The 22,713-nt window shown below is 42.8% G+C and overlaps 1 protein-coding gene across 5 annotated transcripts in view; it reads left to right on the top strand.

Moving 5' to 3' along the window:
- The window catches only part of SYNE3 (spectrin repeat containing nuclear envelope family member 3), a 115,500-nt gene that overhangs the window by 6,607 nt on the left and 86,180 nt on the right, over nucleotides 1-22,713 (top strand). For 3 of the 5 annotated variants that reach the window (XM_090033958.1, XM_090033957.1, XM_090033956.1), the window contains exon 2: nucleotides 4,320-4,427. The exons of 1 other annotated variant lie outside the window; for it this stretch is intronic. In XM_090033958.1, the coding sequence (XP_089890084.1) occupies nucleotides 4,320-4,427 (108 nt within the window). Of the gene's footprint in view, nucleotides 1-4,319; nucleotides 4,428-19,210; nucleotides 19,290-22,713 lie in introns of those variants that run through there. One more of the 5 variants, XM_090033960.1, reaches the window with a different exon arrangement.

Here is a 22,713-nt window from a genome sequence, read left to right as displayed (position 1 = left end):
ACAAGGTGGAAAACTACCAAAACAGTTTGGCTCCAGTCTACCCTAACATGCTCAGGAAAATATGCATGGCAAAAAACTGCCCTGAGAAATGCACAGAAACAGGGCTGTACATGCTTGCAGCTGTATCCTTAGAAGGGATGTACAGGAGTAGGGGTCCACTGGAATGTGCCATGCCTACGCACAATTATGGGGTAATTGGTGTGACTGCTGCAGTAGCATGACTGTCTCATGAAGAGAGTGGTGTGGTTCAGTGATCTATGTGCAGTACAAGGATTGGAAACTCCTTGGGCTGCTCCAACTTGTATCAGGAGTCAAACTGGCCCTTGGTAGAGATGTGCTTTTTCTTTTTAAGTAAAAGTTGAATTTCTGTCATAACAACTTCTCCAGGTGCTGGAGCGCTGAGTAAAACATCACGTGTCACAAGAGTTGGCAGCATTCCAAGATCTCTCTTTCAGTTGTAAAACACACTCTCATGCATGAACACACATGCACACAGCACAAACAGTAAAATCATAGCATATGTTCATCGTTATACTTGCCAGTATTGATGCATGGAATTAGCAAGGTGAGGAGAAGCATTGCTCTGTAGTGTTTTCGGTATCATTTGTAGGAAAACAGACTGCTTAGCGAAATGACCCTTTGAATCCCAGGGTGACTTTAGCCCTTTCATTTACACTGGAAATGATGCATGAACTCTAGGGTGTTCATCTCCTACTACATGAAAGAGCCCTGCCTTATATAATGATAGGAGCCACAACCCATGTAATGCAAACACAGAGAACCTGGGAGTTTTGTTAGGGAGGGTCATCCATGCTGTGACTATTGCATCATGGATTAATGAGCAATCTTTAATGGGCCTGTGTTGTCTGCTGGACAGAAATTGAGGCGTGGACTTTAATGGCACCACGAGAAAAAAGGCAGTGTCTGTCTTTTATTTTTTTAAAAAGACAACTCAGCCCTGCCTGGCATTCCTTGAGCTCTTTGTACTTACACTGCCTAATTACCTTGTAGCATTGATTTTTATTTATATAATACTGTTGGTTTCCATCCTTCATTCATTACCTCTGAGATGGAGACCAGGGTCCTGATACAAAATCCTGAGGGATTTTTTTTCCCTTTGTTTTCATTGTATTTTGGTTCAGGTGATAGGCCCTACCTCTGGGTCTTACCTAAATTGCACAGATATTGCAAAATAACATATGAGGGAAGGAGAGAAGACTTTGAGACACACGAAGCCATCATTTGCATAGATTTCAGAAAGAGCTTTGGTCTTGATTTTGCTTTTTGCCCAGTTTGTATTTAAAAAGTTGTGGTAACTGTTAAACTAGACATCAGCAGTGGTCTGTGAAGGGGTAGGAAGGACACTGTCTCTGTGTGGGAGGTGTTTGGAAATCCAGTGCTTCAGGCCACCTGCTGGTCACCTGTATGGGCTAGGAAGAGTTTTTTCCACCATGCATGCACCATTAGTTTTTGTGTGCTTTTTACATTCCTCTAAAATATTGCCCATGGGTGGAGGTAGGAGTTTGATTGGGGTGTGCAGGACTGCAATGACTTAACACTCTCAGGCATCAGGCTGCAGAGGTGGAACAGGGCAGCTCTGTGACCTGGGCAGTGGCAATGCACCAGGTAAAGACAGCTCCCAGCTGCCTGTGGTGGCAGTGCAGCCAACCAGCAGCAGCAGTTATTCCTGCACACTCCCTGCCGAGTTGGTTCCTGGGGCTGCTGCCCCAAATGTCTCCTGCCCCCTTTAGTTACTTTACTGCCTGGCTGGAAAGTCTTGCTCATGTGCTCAGGGTGGCGCCAATCACCAGTTGGGAAGGAGTTTTTCTCAGGTCAGATTTGGCATGGGGCACTAGGTGTTTCCTTGGTGGTGCATGGCATTGGTGGTGCCTTTGTCTCCCCTACTCTACCTTTGGCAATTTTTTTAATGAGGCCCTTTACGACTGCAGTGTTTGAGAAGGCTTGAAGTGGTTCATCTTGTTAGATAGACCATTTTGGATAAATGGTTGCCTGTGAATGCCCAGGAGGCCCCTTCCAATCCTACGTTTGTATGAGGATCCCAGAAATACTTTACAGATACTGAGCTTCATGCTGCTTCCATTGAGGCCACTGGGAAAACTCCACTGAGTTTGATGGGAGAAGACTCAGACCCCTACATGTTTTACAGCACCCTCGTGAGCAAGTTTTATAATGAGATATCCTTATTACAGTTGGGCAAGTCTCTTGATCCCCTTGTTTCTCAAGTGACAGTGATTCAGTAGCAAAGTCAGGAAGCAGATTTCAAGCTCCTAATCCTGGGCTTCTGCCTTAGGCACATTCCCTCTATCCATTGTTGTGTCTTGTGACTTTTTTGAATAGCATGCTTCATAGCTGTAAAACAGAAAGTTTAGGAACAAGTTAATTTGGCAGAGCTGGAGGCTTCTTGAAAGCTCATTGAAAATCCTTTTATTTACTAAATAAATATTAATTCTCTACTAGCTTATTCAGGTATAATTCTAAGAATTGCTCCCCTATTTACAATTCTCAATTTATAAATGAGCTATTGTTAAAAAAGGAAATATGGACTGGGTTCTAGTTTCTGTTTCCAGGTAAATCACAGACTTGTGTGATCTTGAACAAAACATTATAGCCTAAATTTTAAGAAGTGACCCATGATTTTATGTGCCTTATGTTTGGCATATAAAGTGAGGTCTCCCTTTTGAAATATCTGCCCCTAATTTTTCTAGGCCACTGTTTCTTGTTAGGATCTTGTTCTTAAATTGTGTATCATCTATCTGTGTTGCATTTCTGTGATGCCTAATATAAAGGATCAGAGATCTATGCATTTTTCTCTTACAGTGAAGCATTTATGGAAGGAAAGTATGTATCCTTATCTCAGACTGAGGAAAAATCTTATAATGTTCATTGTATAAAGGCAGTACCTATGAGAAAAGACTTTGCATGACTACTCAAAGACATCACTATTAGGCAGTCGGGGGATAGAGTGGGCCTGGAGATTAGTAAGAATAGGATTCGAAGCCTTTCTCATGTGCATAATTGACCAGAATGCATATTGTGTCAGCAGTGACGGAAAGCCCTTTTATCTAATGATTGTGTGGTGGCTTCTGTGAAAGGGGCTGATTTCCAGTTCCTAATGGACTGCCCGTTCCTTACAGTCAGCGGTATATTGGAAATATTGACAGAGGAGGGAAGGACAGAATTCACATGTAGGTTAATGTACCCTGTTGTCCTTCCAAGTCACTGTAGTGACAGAGCAGTGTGGTGAAAAGTGCCTATGCCAGAGAATTTGTTGATAATAAAAAAAGCAGTCTCAGGCTGTCAGTTCAGTACCATCTCAGAGGAATCAGTTTTCTTTCAACTTGAGGACTGACTTTCCTGAATGCAAAAAGTCTTACCCCATGGCTGCACATCAACCTGAAGGAAGGTGGTGGTGGTTATAGGGCTGATAGATGATTACAATGCTTGGTAAATGTTGTAGATGGTATTTCTTATGTCAGTACAAATATTTTATAGTTTAACTGGCAAACACAAAGGATATGGAGTGTAAATATCTAGAAGTTTTAATCTTCATTTAGAGTTACACTTAAGAATGAGAAAATCCAAGGAAAAGTATTATTGTGGTCTTGTAAATTAGTAGAAATGATGCATAAGACCCTGGTCTTATAGAAGTCAGTGGCAAAACTCCTGTTATCTTGGGGCCATGACTTTACCGTATATAGTCAAATTATAGGCCTGTGGACCTCCAGTAGGTGTGTCCATTTCCTCATGGTACTTTTGTCCGTAAGTTCAAATGAACAACCAAGAGTCATGAATATGCTACCAGAGTAGGCTTAATCACTGTCAGACTGCTGGCCATGGGGATTAATGCAGGAATACACACATTCCAAAGATTCTTACACAAATCAGGTGTCTTGTACACTTTGGTTCCTTATAGTTCACAACATAAAATACTAACTACAGACGAGACTACATTTCAAGCCAGCACATTGCAATATTATCTTTTCTATATAAAACAGAAAGTCTTTGGTTCTGGTGGGTAACTCCAGATCCTCCCAGGTAATTGAATACCTTGTTTATTTGCAGTCTTGAAGAAAGCTCACTTTCAGTGAATCTTTCCCTTTGATCACATCAAGCCATCAACCAGAACATACACTTACAAAAGATTTTGTATCAGCACTACCAGGTTGAGCAACTTCTGGTTGCTTCTAAATGTTGGGGGAGTTTAGCAATCAGTCCTTTCTAGTCGTTCTGACAAGGACTGAACATCTGGCTCAGGCAGCCACATGATATTTCACAGACGGTCTGCTCATCTTTTCCAGGCTGGCTAGTGAAACATGAAAAATTGCTCTTTGAAAGCTTTGAAGTCCGAAGGCAGTGTGACCAAGATCAAACTTTCTCCAAAAAAGAAGAAATTGTTTTAGCATCAAGTAAGTGCAAATCTGAGAAATGCCCCAGTTGTGGTAAGCATTGTACAGAAGCATAGAAAATAGATGCTTCCTCATCATGAAATGTTTATGATCTGGACCATGCTACATCACTGCAAAGGGATTAGCAATTGTGACTAATTATAAGGCTGATTATCAGTGGTTAGCCTTTTTTGTGAGATGTATATTGCATGCCATATGAAGGCACAATTTCTTTTTACAAAAACGCGAGTTCTCCCTATATAAGAATGACATGATAAGTAAAATAATAAGTTAAGATTTTTGCTTGGTACTCTTACAATCACTCATCGCCAAAATACACAGTAATTCTGCAAAATGGAACAGTTGATCATCCATTCTGTTGAGCCAAGAAAATCTGAAGATTATCCAGAGATTTGCAAACATCAACTGGCTTGACATGTGCTAGTGGTGGCATTAATCAGTACTGTTTTAAACCAAACATCAGGAGAAAATTTCATTTTGATGAGTATGTCTGCACAAAGAATTCTAACATCTATTGTGTTTATCCAAATCCAAGACAACTTTCAATTTAATAATTTTCCATGTACAGTATAGAATCTAATTACTGGAGGATTATCTTAAATCCAACCCCATCCACCATTAGCAGGCAAATTCTTTCACATTTATACCATGCTTAGCATGCTGTTATTAGTGCAGTTTTTTGAGGTTTTATTGCCTGTTACCTGAGATGCAGGACACTAACTTTTCAGTTGAACAGCTGAATCAAGTAACAGTAGTAGTACATTTAGTTCAGATCACATTACATTTGAAATATTTTGGTTTTCTCACCAAATCAAAGACTGAACATTCTGATATTTCACTTCATATTAAACAAAATGTTTCCTTCAACCTGAAAAAAACATTTTGACTTGGAGCACTTGTTTTTTTTTTTAAAAAAAGCAAAGCAAGTGAAGGCCTAGTTTTCTAAATGTGGTGAAACCTCCCTTTTTCTCCAGTAGCCAAGGGGTTGTGGTCCTGGGATGTAAGGGACCTGGGTTTTCATCACTACTGTAAAGTAGGCAGAGAGTAGATTTGAATTTGTCTTCTACTTCCCAGATGTATGTCCTAACCACCAGACTTTGAGGTATTCTGGGGTACCATACTCTCATTTTCTCTTGTTGGAGCAGTTTTGCCATGTATAGAATGCTTAAATTTTCAACATTCGGGAGAGAGAAAGGGACTCTCTAGCCAGGTAGGTAGGATAGTCATGTGGAAAGTAGCCACCTGAATTCCAGTCCCTACTTTAGTGCATGTTTGTAGAAAGTAGAACAGCTTCAATAGGAAAAAGTGTGCATCCCTGAGACTACTCCCTAGTATGGTAGCTAAGGCCATCCCCAGAGGTGGTTTCTTTCTTGTAATTCTGTTTTGATTTTTTTTCCAAAATGGATTTTTTTAATGTTCATTTTGTTGAAAATCCTGTGAAAATCTTGTATTTCCGTCTTATTCTGATTCAGAAAGATTGGTTTTTTTTCTATAAATACGATTTTCTTTTTACCATAGAGCCAGAATATCCCTCCTAACTCAGCTGTATATAAACCTATATCCACCCTTTCTATCATCTCTTGTTCATGTTTGCTGCTACCTGTGGGTGCCCCAGCTTCCAGGTGCTGCCAGCTTCTATTGTTCCTTGTTAGATTTTTCGGAAAAGTACCTTTCTACTTTCTCTCATGCTTCCCCCTCCCACATGCACACACTTGGGAGGAGCTACCCAGAAGCATACACAAAGATATCTCATTGTACTCATTCATATCCATTGTCAAAACTTCCCTTTGCCATCATGCCTACAGAAACTTAAAGGTTAGGTTGCTGCTGTGCTATGGGTCTCTGAGTTGATCCACAGACAACATATGGGGCACACCAGATGGCCCCATGTATCACACTCGGCAGCTGTTCCAGCTTGCATCTTGGATTGGTGGAGTGGCTGCATGCCTTTCCACTGTGCTGGGGCCATGCTGTACATTGCATCTGCTCCACGGCTGTACAGCATAGCTCCAGAGCAGCTACTGCATGCAGCACAGCCCTAGAGCAGCCAGAGCAGAAGTGTGTTGCACACAGTGCCCACTCCAGCTGCTCAGGGCATGAGCTAGATCTGGAATATAGGGCTGATCTGTGGTTCAGTCTGGTCTGCCAACCAGCTCCATGCCACTCATCCTGTCTTCAGGGCCAGATGAATTTGACTCCTCTAGTGTAAACTCTTTTGAGTTAAACCTGAAAGTAAAACCAGTCTGTTTTTTATTCCAAGGTTGTACAGCACCTTGCACGGTGTAGCCCTTGTCTAAAAGTTAGTTTGTTGTCTCCCTCAAGAGGTTTTCTCATTCTGTGTCAGCTCTGAGGACACCTTAACATACTTACCGCCCTATGCCTAGGTGGCCCTGATGTATCAGACCTGTTTTGTGAAAATGCATGTATGGCCTGAATTACTTTTGGAATCTGTTAACTTAGTCCCCTAAGCAACTAGAGGCATTGCTTTGAATAAGAAGAGGTCTCATTTTCCAGTATCCCAGTGACTGGGCATCAAACCCACACAGCAGTGAAGTGTTACAGATTATTTTAGCACTATTAAGCCTGTCTGCCCAGGGCATTGTTTTAAGTGTAGTAGATTAATCAACAAGCTAAAGCCATCCTTTAAGTAACTTCACTGGCTTCCATATTTAAGGAAATGTGTTTTCTTTGTATTGTGTGAACTACTGGCTAACCACCTAACTGGTTTTACTTCCAGGTGTAATTGAACCCACATTTGAATAGAGGGGGTTACCATTTTTGTTGCCTTTCACAAAGGATTGAAGCATTAATTGGTTTGTGAGAGTTCACAGGGAAGAAGTGCTGCTTGGGCTTATGTTTAAACTGAACCTGCAAACAGATTCCTTCAAGCCAGAGGGAAATGAACTTCTAACAGCTGAGAAGTCAGATGAAATACCAATAACGTTTGGAACCAGGGAATTTTTCTCAGACTATTTGAGATTTATTTTTAAATACATATTTCAGTACTAACTTACTGAAAGTGTTATGGCATATTTCTGCTGATTAGTTTGCTTTTTTCATGGGACTTGGGTCCATTTTAAATGTCCTCAGTGTGTACCTGGCCCCACGAACCTTCTAGGTTAGTCATCGAGACACAGGCCCTTGTTATCATGGGGCGCGTCTACATGAGATGGTATTGAACAGTAGTTACTGAGCATTTATTTAGTACTTGTATAAGCCTTGTAATACAGTATACTATGCAGTAGCATCTCAGCATGGTTTTTGCCATTCATTACTACTGCACAGTAGTATCAGGGTATTGTGCAGTCAGCATCTCCTGTAGATGCACCCACAGAGTACTTCAGTTTCATAGATTCGTAGATGCTGGGGTCAGAAGGGGCCTCAACAGATCGTTGAGTCCAACACCCTGCCTGGATAGGAAAGAGTGCTGGGGTCAGATGACCCCAGCCAGATGCCTATCCAAAAGTTAACATAGCTACTCAAATTTATTTCCTTCTTAGGAGTATAAACTTAGCCCAAATATTAAAAAGTATAGCAAATACCAGTTCCTGGGAAGAACATAACTGTTAACTCAAAATATGTTTCTTTCTTTCAGTGTTTCCTGTTCCTAACCAAATTGTACTCTGACTTGCACCCTCAGTTAACTACCCTGTGCTCACACAGCTGTTGCTGAGAGCAGAATTTGGTCCTTAGTCTGTAGCTTCATTTTTGTCCTGTTCCTCAATTAGTAATCGCAGTGACACAGGCATAATTACTATGGTTAGTGCCCTGGGCCAGCACCCCCCTTTTCTGACCTGCTTCTCTGCCCTTGTACTGTTTCCCTGTAGCATCCAAGCTGCTGCTCCAGCCTTGCCAGCTCTGTGCTGAGGCCTGCTCTCTCATTTTTATGTCCACCTACTGCAACTGCTCCTCTCTCTGCCCCCCTGTTGTCAGCACTACCAATTCCCATTGTCACAGACTACCACAAGCAGCAAATTCAGTGATGAGAAAAGAAGTGGATGCAGTAAGGGAGCGAGAAAGAGAGAGCAGAGAGGGCTGCCATGACCAAAGGTGACTGGTGTGCTTACGCTTGCCACTTGTCCACATCAACTGCTTCAAGATACAGATTTGGCAGTGAGAGAGAGTACATGGACCAGGGGGTGGGGAAGCAGCGAAAGGGCATGGAGCAGGAAGACAGGGATATGGCATGAGAGAGAGGAGGGGACCTGGGGCACCCCCTCTAGGTCAACACTTGGGGCTAGTCTGGTCGCTTACCCCTAGTTATGCTACTCTTGCAGAAAGCCTGTTTGGAGCTAGGCTGGTATTTGGTTTCTGTTCCACCTGTCTGCTGGGTGGGTTTTGATTCGGTACATCTTCTTTGCTGCTTTTGTCTTCTTCACCAGACCTGTCTTTTACATGTACTGAACCAGATTCTCCATTCAAGCAGGTGGAACATCTTCACTGAAATCAGATGACATACATATACGTTGGTATATGTGACAAAACTTTAAGGTGATGGGGTGCTTCCAGAGATTTGTGTAAGATTGTTTGCTGAACAGGGATGCCCAGGTTATCAGTGTGACAGAAACCACGAGTTACCACTGGTACTTCAGTAAAATAACAGAAAAACAGAAGGGTTTATTACATGGAAGAGCAAATGGTATAAAAAAGAAAAAATAACCAAATGCTTTGGCAACAAAGCATGGCAAAACAAAACTGACAGCCTTGCCGTACATTCAGACTACAACCTAGCCCTCATAACAATTCCTGTGATCTCCTGGGGTCAAATTCCTCCTCGGTCACAGCTGGCTTCCTTAACCAGGGACCTCCCTTCCCCTCTCCTCATAGGGAGCCCCCTCTCTAGCTGCCCACTATGGGTCACTGTCTCTAGAATATTTCACACAATCCTCTCCTGCCCCCAACCTACCTTCAGGGGATGCCAGAGCATCTTCTAGTGTGTTTCTGCCTGTGGACCCATGACAGTATAAATATAGCATCAGAGGAGAATCAGACCTCATTTTTTTTCCTTTTCTCCATCATCCCAGTTGCTTCATCTATCCCAGAATCATTTCCTATATACATGTACCAGAACCCCAGATATCCTATCTAGTATAATTGAAGTTAAGATGCCCTAGGCCAGGTTCTGCTTTCATTGCACTGGTGCAAATCCAGGGCAACACTGTAGACTTATTGGACTTGTTCTGGATTCATACTGGTGTGACTGAGACCTGAATCAACAGACTAGGTAGATGATAGTGCAAATGAAAGGGTCCTTAGCCTGTAGCTTCATTTTTCCATGTGGGGTTCCTGGCAAAATGCCGGAAGTTTTTGTGTTAACAAGAAACTGGCTAAATTCTTCCCTCTGTTTCTTAGGTGTCACAGTTGTAACAGAGCAGTATCCAAGGGCTCCTATATAGGTGCAGGGAGCAGCTCTGACGTGCTGGAAATTCAGCACCTTGGAGCAGACTTAATTCATTGAGTCTGCTGCAGAATAGAAATAACATGCTTCAGCAGACTCTGGCCTCATATGCATTAGTGTTCCTGCACTTAAAAATGGTGGCGGGGCACTTTGCACCCTGCTGCCGTTTTTCAGCATGGGGAACACTGACACACGTGATGCTCAGATGATATTAATTAAAAACACTCACTAATTAAAGTGCCTCCCAGAGCACACGTAAAAACGCTCCAAAATATTGTAGCAGTCAGAACCTTTACCCGTCAGTACAGGGGAGAAAATGTCCTGCCAGGAAACTGAGTGAAAGAGAGAGAGAACTTCTAAGAGAAGGAGGCAAGTAGGTTACGTTTATGTCCAATCTCTGAAACCTCAACTCTAATTTGTACATAAATACACTTTTGTTTATTGCTGTTTTAGTGCAGAGCATTACAGGCTAGTGCCTGTTCAGCAAATATCTGTCAGACATAATCATTTTAAATATTAATCCCTAGAGGAGTTAACAACCTTGGTAGTTGGTGACCTGAATGCTAGATTGTTTTTTAGGGATTACCGCTATTTAAATCTTATTCACCTTTTAAACAGTGGCATCGTGTCGTGTGCTTTTATTTCTTTTTGGTCAGGCTAATGTCTAGCGTGTCTTGCTGTCACCAGTCCACACAGTCTTGGGGGTACAGCAGGGGAAATTCTTTTTCTTGCTTGCATGACTAAAAAGGAACAAACTATTTTTATTTCTTACTCAGACTTCCTAATTTCAGTTACTGTGCTGCATGAATGTAACAGCTTCCACTAAAACAAGTCCTCCAGTGGCAGTATGATCAATTGGTGAGTCCAGAATAGGATTAGGTCTGTATTTGCTGCCAGAATCTCCCAATTTCAGTCTAATATTTTTAATATTATTTTGCTGCTGTGTTTATAAGGTCCTTCTTCTACATTTACTGCCTAATATTTAGGTAAGGTGAGTCATTAAAATATTAATGCAGGGGAGGTAGCTAACAGAAGCTGGGCAAGCAGTTGCATATAGGAGGCAGCCACTGGGGTGTGATGAGAAGGTTGCTGAGCAGCTGACAGAAGTGCACGTGTGACAGACCACCATGTGTTGTGCTGTAACCTCAAAGAACCATTTGGAACCAAAATTACTGATTTTTAGCATCTAGTATGATGTGGGCCAAACTGGGATTTATGGCGGCTGTAAGTTATTTCCCTTAGCCTTGCTATGTACTTCGATCTTAGTCGCATGGTATTAATTCAAATGCCTCAAAGCCTAGATGAGATATTTGTAAGGCGACATGGAACACCACTTGAGACTCTAAAGCCACTGAGGAAGCCTGTAGTCAGCAAAATGATGTGTTGCTTAAAGTTGTGCATGTGTCCATCACATGTGGCTTCTGCCTTCTGTACTTGCATAGCAAGGCATGCATGGCTCCCATCCTCTGATTTGGGGATCTAGGCATTGCAGACCTGTGTCAGAGTTGTTAAAGATGGTAGCTGCCCCCATTAGCAGGAAATAACAACTAATCTAGACTTTGCAAGATCAAGCTTGACTCTATCATTGACTTGGACCTACCCAGGACCTACAACTCTAAGCTGTTGTTGAGTCGCATCCAACTAGGTTAGGGGCAGGAAAGTATTTGGACTGGAGGGCCACTTAATGAGTTTTAGTAAGCTGCCAAGGGCCACATGGGTAGCCCCATACCTTGAGAGTTGCTCCGCCTCCTGGTTGCTATATTGGGACTAGAAGCCCCACCTTCTAACCCCTGCCTCTGTGGTGGGGGGCTTCCATCTTAGAACCAGAATAAAAGTCAAATACCTACTATAACATATTTTAATTTTATTACAAAAAATATTTTTGTCATGATTTGTGATTGCATAGTGTATGTAGAGGTGATTGTATAATAACTCATAAATAAAGTCTTAGTCTTGTATAGTGTGTGCAGGGGGTGTGATTGGTGGGGGGGAGCTATGTGGGGGGTACAGGGTATGCTGTGGTATGTGTATATGTTGATGGGGGTTGTGGGGGCAGGGTGTGGGTGCGTGAGGTTTGTGGGGTGTGAGGGAGTGTGGGGGCTGTGGGGACCCCGCCCCCCACCACACACTCTCCCATATGATGTGCAGCCCCTGCTGCTTCTGTGCCTGCTGCCCAGAGCAAGCTGGATGCCTGGGAAACCAAGCAGGTTCCCATGCAGGCGGCTGTAGCAGGGAGTGGCATGAGTGCCACAAGAGTGGCAGCGAGGCACAATAGGGTATGTTGGCGGGTATGCATATGCATGGTGCCTCACTCCCATGGAAAGGCTGGGTGAGGCACAATTCATTGGTGGGTGCCGCAAAGGTTCCATATTAAAGCCAACCCTTTTCAGCTTGCACATCAACAGCCTTCCTGAAACTCCGTCTTCTAAGTTCATCAACTCTCATCTACTTGGGCACTCAATCTGAGACCCCTTCTGACCTTGCAAATGCCTTGGATTCTCATGTTGCAGTTATATCCATCTACTCCTGTACTTGGCACTTACATTTGAGGACTTTAGAATCAAGTCTGTGTGTTGTCTACTTCCATGATGCCTCTGTGGCTCCAGAACTAAAGACTTCCTCATTGGATGCCCACTGAAACACCATCCACATCTCACCTTTCTCAGCATTACTCTTAGTAAGTCTGTGACTTCCTGAGGCTAATTAAATTAGCTATGAAAGTAATGACCCATAGCAATCTACTTCGTAAGCTTGTTGGTTTACATGGAGATCTACTGGCTTTTAGACAGCTGTCCTCACTCTTTCTTACTAGGAAAATATCATGCTCCAATCTGTACATGGTTGTTTGGTGTTAGATTGGTTGCTGTGCAGCTACATGCAACCATGAGTGTTGTGTAAGGGATTCTAGGGTCCAGACCTCTACTCCAGATGTCAAATCTGAGTAGTATCTCCCTGCAGCACATTTATGTGAAGACCTGCAGCCAAAATAATAGGAGGGGTCAAAAGCTCATCTGACCTGCTGCTGTCCCTGGATCTCCTTAAGTTTCCTTCAGCTTTCCTCAAATGGCTAACTTTGCCATGCTGTGACTTGTCAATGGCATCTTGCTAGCACAGAAGTAAGTTGTGTCAGCAGGACTAAGTACTTTTTTTTTTTTTAAAAACCCTGCCATTCAGCAGATTGGTTTTGATCTGCTGCATCACCTTTGTTCCTCCTGAATTCATTCTGCTCTGGTCAAGGCTAATAAGCTGACAGGTGACACTGGTGGAGAAGCCAAACTGTAGATGTGGCCAGGTGCAGACTGATTCTTATCATGACAGTCAGTATCTTAACCCAGCGGTTGACAACATGTTTTAGCAGCAGGCTGGAATGACCTAGCCCAGGTCCAAGGTGGGGTGGCAGTAAAACCTGGCTGCTGCTGTTTCTCCTTGCTGTGGGCTGGGCAAAGCATCCCACCACCCAACTGGTGTGGTGGCTGAACTCCTCTATTGCCAGAATGCTGCTGAAACCTGCCACCATTGAAATGTCACTGAACCCCTCACTCTGTGAGCCAGATTTAATGGCTCTGTTGGCCAGATCCAGCTTGCAGGGTGTAGGTTGCTGACCCCTGTCCTTATTACATGGTGTAGGTATGAGCACACTGAATTTTGTCACCCAGAACGCTGTGGTTCAGCTTAGTTAGGTGTGCATAACCTAATAATAACAATTCCAGATGAGTGTAACGAAGGAGAAGGGAGTACTTTTTCAAATCAAAACAAGACATTCAGATTCAGGTCCCCTTTTGGACTGAGCCCTTTGGGATGAAGTGTTGCATAAAAGGGGTTTGTCTGTGATCCATCTCTTAATGATTACATGCATGTAATAAAGGCAGATAAACCTACAGTTTTCTAGATTAGAGTGGATATGCTAGGATTTGGAGTGTGATACAAATGCATAACTTGAATGAAATATTTTAACTCCTCTCTTCCCACAACACAGAATATGTCACTCCTCAAGTCAGTGCTGCCATTGGTTTCATAAGCATGTGATGAAATGTATGGCCACTGGTGTATATATCAAGTTAAAGGGCAAAGGAAATGCAAGGATCATAATAATAATTGCAAATATAGAACATAATTTGCATTTACCGTCATCATTTGCATTACTGTCACTGAGTCCTGTGCAGGAAGTTGCAAGAGACTCTGTTCTAGTTCTTATCTGTAGTGCTATACATGACACATTTATATTTTCCTTTTGACGAATGGCCTTTGTTTTAGCTATCTTCCAAGTCAGTCTTTCTCAGTTTATAGTGTTCAGCCCATGAATGGATAGCCGGGGGAACACCCCAGGTTTTGAGAAATAGCAACTCTGTCAAACATTTCCTGACTCAAAAACCTTTTGGAAAAGAAACAAGAGTTACATAGGTACTCAGTAATGACTTTTTGTACTTTGCCCTGAGAATGCTGGTAGAAGAATATAATTCCTTTTGGACCAGAATTATAGTTGTGAGGAAATGTGTATTGCCTTTTATTTATGAATGAATATTTATTATGTGGATATGCAAAATCTGTGCTATCTGCCTGTCTTCCTTCCCCTTATTTTTAAAGTGTTGAGACTTGTGAATGATGTGACATTAATACCATCACTCAACAGCCCTCATTGATTTTGAATGTGTGTATGTACGCAAAACCTTAGCTGGTGTAAATTTCAGAGCTTTAGTATCACCTGTGATGTATTGCAGTTAAGATTTAAAGTACCTAACTCTCCCTTAACATTTAAATTGGAATTTTCAAGGAGACCTAAAAGAATTAGGCCCCAAACACCCACTGAAATTCAATTTAATCTGAGCATCTAATTCCAGTAGGTAGTACCTTTTGAAAATTCCAGCCTTAATAATACACAAATCATTATGTTTCCAAAACACCAGCAGAGTTGAGTTAAATGGAAACAGGAAGAATAAATGCTAGCTTTACTACCACTGTTCATCAGCAGCAGGTATCTATAATCACAGTTCCAGCCTAAGATATGTACCTATTGGAAAAGGACTGCTGACACACTAAACTTAGGGGCCATTCTGCAGCCACTGAAATTAATGGCAAAACTAAGTGCAACTTTAGTGGGAGCTGAATCAGACCTCTTGTGAAGTTTACAGCCCTATTTAATAATAGTTGAAAAAGATAGAGGGGTTCTCAGATAGGTTAGTATTGGCTAAGAGAATTGAGTTAAACAACTTTTTGCTGTTGGGATTCTGTTACTTTGCAGAACTGAAAGTAACGGCTAACTAATGGCTAATAGCAGTGGTCTTTCAGATTGAAAGCAGATGCTTGCTCACTTACTGATCCCCAGCGATTGGCATATATGCACAGTGGGAGGGTGACTAAGATACGGAAACTCCTAAAGTGAAGGCAAAAATGAGTCACAGGAAAACAGCCTATTTTACTCAATTCCAGAAATGTTGCCAACCATCCAAAATTAATTTAGATGCAATGTATGGTTTGCAGTGGTTTATTCTGTTTCTGAAAAAGGAGCTTGGGGTTAAGGTTGCTGTCAGCTTCAATAATTTATTGTGCCTGCGATATGGACAAGTTTTAGCTTACCCAGAAATTGGGGTCTGTTTGAACACAAACCAACACCATTTTGCAATATAGAGCTCTAGCATTATTAATGCAATGCAAATATTGTTATGAATAATGTCTGAATGGCTGACTGTCTACATGCAATTTTAATTACCCTGTAGTATGAATTCCAGAGACATTTTCAATATTTTAGCCCCCGGAGCAGTTGAATACTCTTCATTGTATGGTGTAAACAGAAAGCACATTAAAGTATTTGTGATTGTGAGCTTTAATCCTATGGAGATCACACAGTTATTTTAAGCATCAAGGGCAGTTCTTTGTATTAGGCAGTACTTGCTAACTTCCCTTTCCATCCCAATAGGTCTCAATTTCTTTTTAACCTTTAAAAAAATGAAAACCTAATGAAAATCTTTGCAGGATCCAGTTTGATGCTGAAGTGTGAATACGGTTGGGGTGAGGGGTTGTGGTTTTTTCTTTTAATATTGGCCAAAATAGGTCTTTTGCAGTTGATGGCCATGTCCACACAAGCATGGACGTTTGTTTCCCCAGGGAAAAGGAGTGTCACACCTCGTGCCACTGCTGCTTATCCCTGGGGAATGCCTGTGCCATGCACCCTTTGGGGCATGGCAGGTTACCCTGAGTGGGGTAGGGTAGGCTGGGGTCCAGCAGCCTTACCTAGGACCCCGGGGGCCTCCTGGTGCTGTAGCAGCAGCAGTCCTGCTGCTTGGAGCCTGGCTGGCAGCTGAGTGTGGCTCTGATCAGCCAGGCTTCGGTTTTGAGCGGTATGTGTTGCCCCCACGTGTGCTACTCTGCTTTTTTTTTTTTTTTTTTGCACTGTTTTTTTTTAACTCTAGGATCTCCCAGAGTCACCCCCCCCCCCACTATGTTACAGCACAGAACAGCTGAATGTGTGGTATGTGGTGCCGCATGGCCACGTTTGTTGGACTTGGCTAATGTGTCTTAAATCATTCTTTTCAATATAGATTTCATAGACATTAGGGCTGGAAGGGACCTTGGAAGATCATCAAGTCCAGCCCCCTGCCCATGGGGCAGGAAGTCAGCTGGGGTCATACGATCTCAGCAAGATAAACATCCAAATTTCTCTTGAAGGCATTCAATGTGGGTGCTTGAACCACCTCTGATGGCAGGCTATTCTAGACCTTGGGGGTTTGGACAGTAAAGAAATTCTTTCTTATGTCCAGCCTGAAATGGTCTTGCTGGAGTTTATAATCATTTGACTTCATCATCCCTTGGGGCACTCTGGTGAACAAACATTCCCCCAGATCCTGGTGGTCACCCCGATAAACTTATAGGTGGCCACCAGATCGCCCCCGAGCCTGCTCTTTTCCAAGCTGAAGAGCCCCATGGCTCTCAGCCAGTTGTCTTAAGGTCTGTTTTCCTGACCTCTGATCATGCACGTGGCTCTTCTCTTGACTCTCTCAAGCTTCTCCACACCCTTTTTAAATTGTGGAGCCCAAAACTGGACACAGTACTCCAGCTGCGGCCTCACCAAGGCCGAGAACAACAGGAGAATGACGTCCTGGGATTAGCTTGAGAAGCACCTATAGATGTAAGCCAACGTTTTGCTCACTTTACTGGCCACAGCATCACATTGAAGGCTCGTGTTCATCTTCTGATCAATCATAGAATCAGTGGGTCGGAAGGGACCTTGACAGATCATCTAGTCCAACCCCCTGCCATGGGCAGGAAGGAGCACTGGGGGTGGCAGGGGTCATAAGACCCCAGCCAGGTGCTTATCCAGTCTCCTCTTGAATATCTCCAGGGAAGGTGAAAGCACCACCTCTCCGGGAAGCCTATTCCAGGTACTGACCACCCTTACCATGAAGTAGTTCTTCCTAATATCTACCCTAAACCTATCCTCCCTCAGCTTGTGGCCATTGTTCCTGGTGACTCCAAGGGGGGCCCTGGTGAACAGACTTTTCCTGAGTCCGTGCTGCTGGCCCCTGATATTTTAAAGGGTGGAACAGGTGTTGGGGTGCTATTAAAAATCAGCTCTTTCAGCACATAGAAATGAATTTATTTCTATATATATTAAACGTTGGCCAACAGAGGCCCTGGACTTCAGATGTAGATGCTGTGTGTTCCTTAAAGCCAGCTCAGAAGAGCATTTGGTGCACATGGCCCTACTCAATTCATTTAGAAAGATCCTGTCAGCAGTCCCTTGATTTGAGGATGGTCTCTACCACAGCTCGTTGACAGACCTTGAGGTGACTTAAGAATCCGATCCTTGAGCTACAGCTGGGTCTGTAGATATTGCAGGTCTTTTCTCAGGGGAGAGTACGCCGTAGGCTGCTATTTATCTCCTTCCTCATGTCTCTAAAAGACAGTTGTGAACAAGAATCCCAGGTCCACATTTTTTCAAGCTTCAGGAAAGTTTAGATCCAGAGACATGTGAACTTGGGAGTTTCAGGCACATTTCCAGATCCTAAAACATCCAGTCCCCGTGATGTTGTAGTTACTTGCGGTAGCTTTGGACTAAACTTGAGGGCCAAGAATGTCTCTTTCAATCCGTTGTATGAGTACTTATGGCTGCAAGTGAGCAAGATGATACGGAAAGAATATTAGAATCATGGGGCACCTATACACATGCAGCGAGGTCTAACTTCCTGTAATTACAGTATGTTGGAGTGTGGTAGCGATTAATAAAGTCTGCTGGAGTGCAGTAATTACCATGCTCCAGCAGACTCCAGTGTCAGGTGTATCAGCATCTCCACACTGAAAAATGGTGGCGGGGGCACTTTAAGTAAAGCTCATTCAACAAAAGTGCCCCTGCTGACATTTTTTAGCACGGGGACACTGATGCACATAATGTTCTGGGTGCTTTAGAGTGACTCTTGAAGCCAGTTTAATTAAAGTGCTTCCCCTCACTCCTGGAGCATGTATATAAATGGCCATTGGGATGGGTGCATGCCAGTGTAAGTGTTTTTATAACCCTTAAAACCCCTTCTTCTGTCCTGTGGTCCTTTTTGCCATGCCTACCCACATTTTATCTTGCTGTTCTCACTTGTTGAATCTTTTCGTATATTTGAGCTAGAAACTTTGTAGAGTATGGAGGGGTGTCTCTTTTTTGTTTTGTAAAGTATATAGGCTCATTTTGGGGTGCTGTATAAGTTGTTCTGTTCAACAGCACCTACCACAAGAGAGTCCTGGTTCATGACTTTGGCTCCTAAAACAATTACTGCCAACCAAGGGTGTCCAGCCTTTTTGAATGTGGGGCTGGATCTTGAACTTTTTATCACCCAGTGGGCCAGCGAGCCATATTCAAAGACCTCACAGGAAGCAGTATCACATCACCCTCCCGAAACGAAAGTACAGTGTTTACTTTTGTTTCCTCTTGCAGCACCTCGGGCCTCAGAAAACAGCTAGGAGGGCCGTATGTTGGATAAGCCTGGACTAGATCCATTGCCATACAACCTTTTATGTCCAATCAAAACTAACCAGCACAACTGGAATATTGAGAATCCCAATGAACTACCTTGGAGCAAACTACATAGCAAGATTAACTTGCAGAATATATTTGGCAAATACTTTTGAATAGCTATTTTGAGAGAATTGTCATTATTTTCACATAATTTGCAACCAGCAGAAGAGGCAAAATTTATCAACTGTTTTAGTATGAATCATTCATCCAGCTCTAGCCAAGATCCAGATATCATAATGCTTTATTGGTCAATGTATCAATTCCTTAAATGGCACCTAGTAGTGAAGGATAGGTAGGAATTAATTAACTCCATAAATCACAGCCACCAGGGACTATGATTGTGTGCAGTAGTTTTCCTGTGGTTCACTTACAGTGGAACTCTTATTTTAGGGAGCTGAGCAGAAGCTGGATATCTAACTGGGACCATTTTACCAGACAGGGTACCAAGTTCACAGTCTGAAGGTTACAGGTAGGTTAATAGCTACATCCTCTCCTATGACTGCCCGTAAAAGACACCTGGCTCTGAGAAATCCCTGCTAACATATTAGAGAAAGGATTATTTAGTGATTAGGACACTAACTTAGTACCTGTGTTTAATTCCCTACTCTGTAGTGGATTTCCTATGACTAGGCAATTACAGAGCCTCCTTGAACTTCAGTTCCTCCTCTGTAAGACAATGGAAAGTTCCGCCCTTCCTCACAGGGGTATTGTGTGGATAACTACATTAAAGACTGAACTGCACCCCACACTAGAGCATCTGAGCACAAAATGTACAATGATTCACTGGTAGTAAAAAGAAATTGTGGTGCTGTTACTTAAACAGGATGTCCATAATCTGAATTACAGCCAGAATATTTGTGGAGAATCAAGATGATGGAGAAAATTTGTAATAAAACTGATCCCCTCCCTCTTTTTTTATATCTGAAAAAGTGGAAATTCAGAAGATTTGAAATGTCTACATTAAGAACATTGCAGTCAGATCTGTTGGCTGCCCTCCCAAATGTGAAAAGGAAAGTAGCTGCAGAACTCAACTCTGATCATTTTTCAAATTAGCTTCCATTTGCAGGAGAATTATTAAATAATACTAGACTACAGTTAGGAAATTGCTGCTTAGAGATGGGAATTTCAAGTACATAAAAATAAGTTTTTAGAAGGAGAAAGGATATTACATTTACATTCATTCCCACTAGAGATCTAAACAGAACTAACAATAGATATTGGATGGAATTAAATTCATGAGGAGTTGGGCTGGTCCAGGACAGATCCAACAAACAGTTTTCATTCTGATGTTCAATGATACATGATCGGTGCCAGTTAAGCAGTGGTCACACAATAGTAATCAGCCTTGTTAAAGCAGTTACAGGCTTCTTATAAGAGTGAGTATTCATCTGGACAGGAAAAGAAATGGTAGCACTGCAGATGAATGTTATATAGCACATAACCTGCTGGACAAACACTTGATTGTGGTCATCAATTTCAAGTAGAACAGAAACATCCACAGCACCCAGTGTATATTCTTTTTGTCCATTAATATGAGCCAATGGTCCTGGAGGGTCACAAACCTTACCACAAATAGCATTGGAAAAACTGCCGTGGAATATAGCCAAAGTATTAGGATTAACTCCAAACAATACTTAAGGTGCAGATTATAGACAGTAGGTACAGTTTAATTTCTGCCATAATCTCAAGGGTTTTGGCACTTATTCACACTGAACCAAATATAGCAGTGGGTGCAGATCCCACTAAAATCACCCAATCCATTATCTCAAGATGCGTGTTTTAATAGTAGCATAACTGGGAGCTGTGGCAGTGCGCCAGGGATGATCCACCTTGAAAAGCTTGGAGGTTAATGTGTTGTTTGGACAGTGCAATCTGCTAATTTCATCTCCAGGCTGACCCCCTGAAATAAGATGAAGCAGCTCATTCAGAACTCCCTGCTCTGCTCCTACTCAAAACTTTCTTTACAATATCCAGGCCCGCTGAAAAGTTCTTAAATTACCTCAGGACCCTAGAACCAAACAATTCCCAGAACCACAGTTGCTTCTATGCTCATGTATTTGTATAAAATTTGTCGTAGTCCAGTGTTGGGTTTTTTTAAAATATTTTTCACGGGCAAACCTGGAACCCTGATCTCTTCCAAATGAAAAAAGTTATGAAAAGCTTGAGGTATTTCAGTAATTGGAAAATACTGTCCCTAATGGTGAATGATTTGAATTTCCTGGAGCATTTCCCCCCGCTCTTTTATTTGTCTAAGAACTCAATTCTGGAAGTTAGTTGAGTGGTACATGAGTGTAGGAATCCAAGACATATTGAAACCATTTAGAAGCCTGTTCACTGTAAACATTTGGTTTAAAAGTATGCTTAAGAAAGGGTGTGGTTATGAGAACATGAAGAAGTTGAAAAAAATAGAAAGGCTTTTTAGGGGTGGAAATGTGCATTGAGCAATGTTGAAGAATAATGGGGTAATGCTACTACCAACAGTATATCGCACTTACAGAATTACTTTGAAGGAGCTCAGCAGTGCTTTACAGACATTAACTCATTAAGCCTCGCAGTACCCTAGGGTGGTTTGTATTATGTTTGGAAAATAGTTACATTGGAGGCATGTAAAATTATTCTCTGAGCAGTTTGCAAAACTCAGCGGTGCAGATTGTGGGCCAGATCCTCTGGTGTGTAGAAGAGGGTCTGCAGTGCTCTGACACCAAGCCTGACAGCTGGTTATAGAATCCCCAGAAAAGGAGATTGTGTGGGTGCTACTACACTAGCACAGTCCCACCCATTGTGCGGGGGGCTGACCAGGGAAAAATGGCCTGGTTTCCCCACATCCCAGTGATCCTCTGCCATCACCATGAATGGTGTATGCCCCCGGCTGCTGAGGGGGGCACAGCTGCGGCGGTGGGAGCCCAGCAGCGGTGAGGGGGGAGCTCCCGCAGATGCCGTTGGCACTGTCATCGGTGGATGGGGTGGGAGGAGGCAAGAGCCAGCTGCAGGTCAGCAACTACCCGCAGGCCCAACAGTGTTGGCGGTGCCTTTTTTGCAGGGGGTGCACTGCCACATTCAGGGGGTGTACATGCACCTGCGTGCACCCCCTGTGCATCACCCCTGGCTGTCACAACAGTTCCCTGGGGTCATGCATGGCCAACGTAACATATAACAGCCATCTGGCTACTCTCCTTTTATGTATGGGACTGGCCTAGCAGTAAGACAGTTCCAGGACTGTGATGGTACACATGTATGTTCAAACTATCTTTGTATTTCTTGTTCTGAGGCCTGCCAAGCTCAACCTGGCCACCACTCAGAATCTGGGTCAATATTTTATAAGTAAAATCTTGGCTACTTCCCACTCGGGTCCCTGTTTATATATATGACACAATATTTTGTGGGAGAGGGTTGCAGGGAAGGAGAGGAGTGGGACCAGTGGGTCCATAGGGAGAAAGTAGGAGGATTGGAGTAACGAGGACAAAATCAGCTAAAAGGTTTCAGTTTCAGCTTATGTCTAACATTTTCCACTTATTTAAATAACCATAATTATTGGGGGGGGAGGTTGCTCCATGATGTATTTCAGGAGTTGTCCTGATTCAATTAGGCTTAACGCTATCAGATATTCTCCTGTCTTTTGCCTTTACTGTCCCACAAAGGGCAACTGCATTCAGGAATAAAACTGATCTTTGTTCACTGCTTTACCCGTGACACCAGGATTTCTATGAGCAGTTCCTCTTCTGTTTTATTTATTTATACACTCGTAACCTGGGTGTACCTGGTTGTATACTTCCTTCTCCATATGAAGAGAAATGTTAGTGGGACAGGAGTGCTGTGGGGAAAACTGCTGGCTGTACACAGCTTCCCTTCTTCCCCTGTAGAAAACCAAGCCAGGATACTTTATAACTTAACTA

This window comes from Crocodylus siamensis, chromosome 2, assembly GCF_052110815.1.
Source record: "Crocodylus siamensis isolate JL-2025a chromosome 2, ASM5211081v1, whole genome shotgun sequence".
Taxonomy (NCBI): domain Eukaryota; kingdom Metazoa; phylum Chordata; order Crocodylia; family Crocodylidae; genus Crocodylus; species Crocodylus siamensis.
Note: the sequence above shows the minus strand (reverse complement) of the source record. Positions and strands in the feature narration are given on the sequence as shown.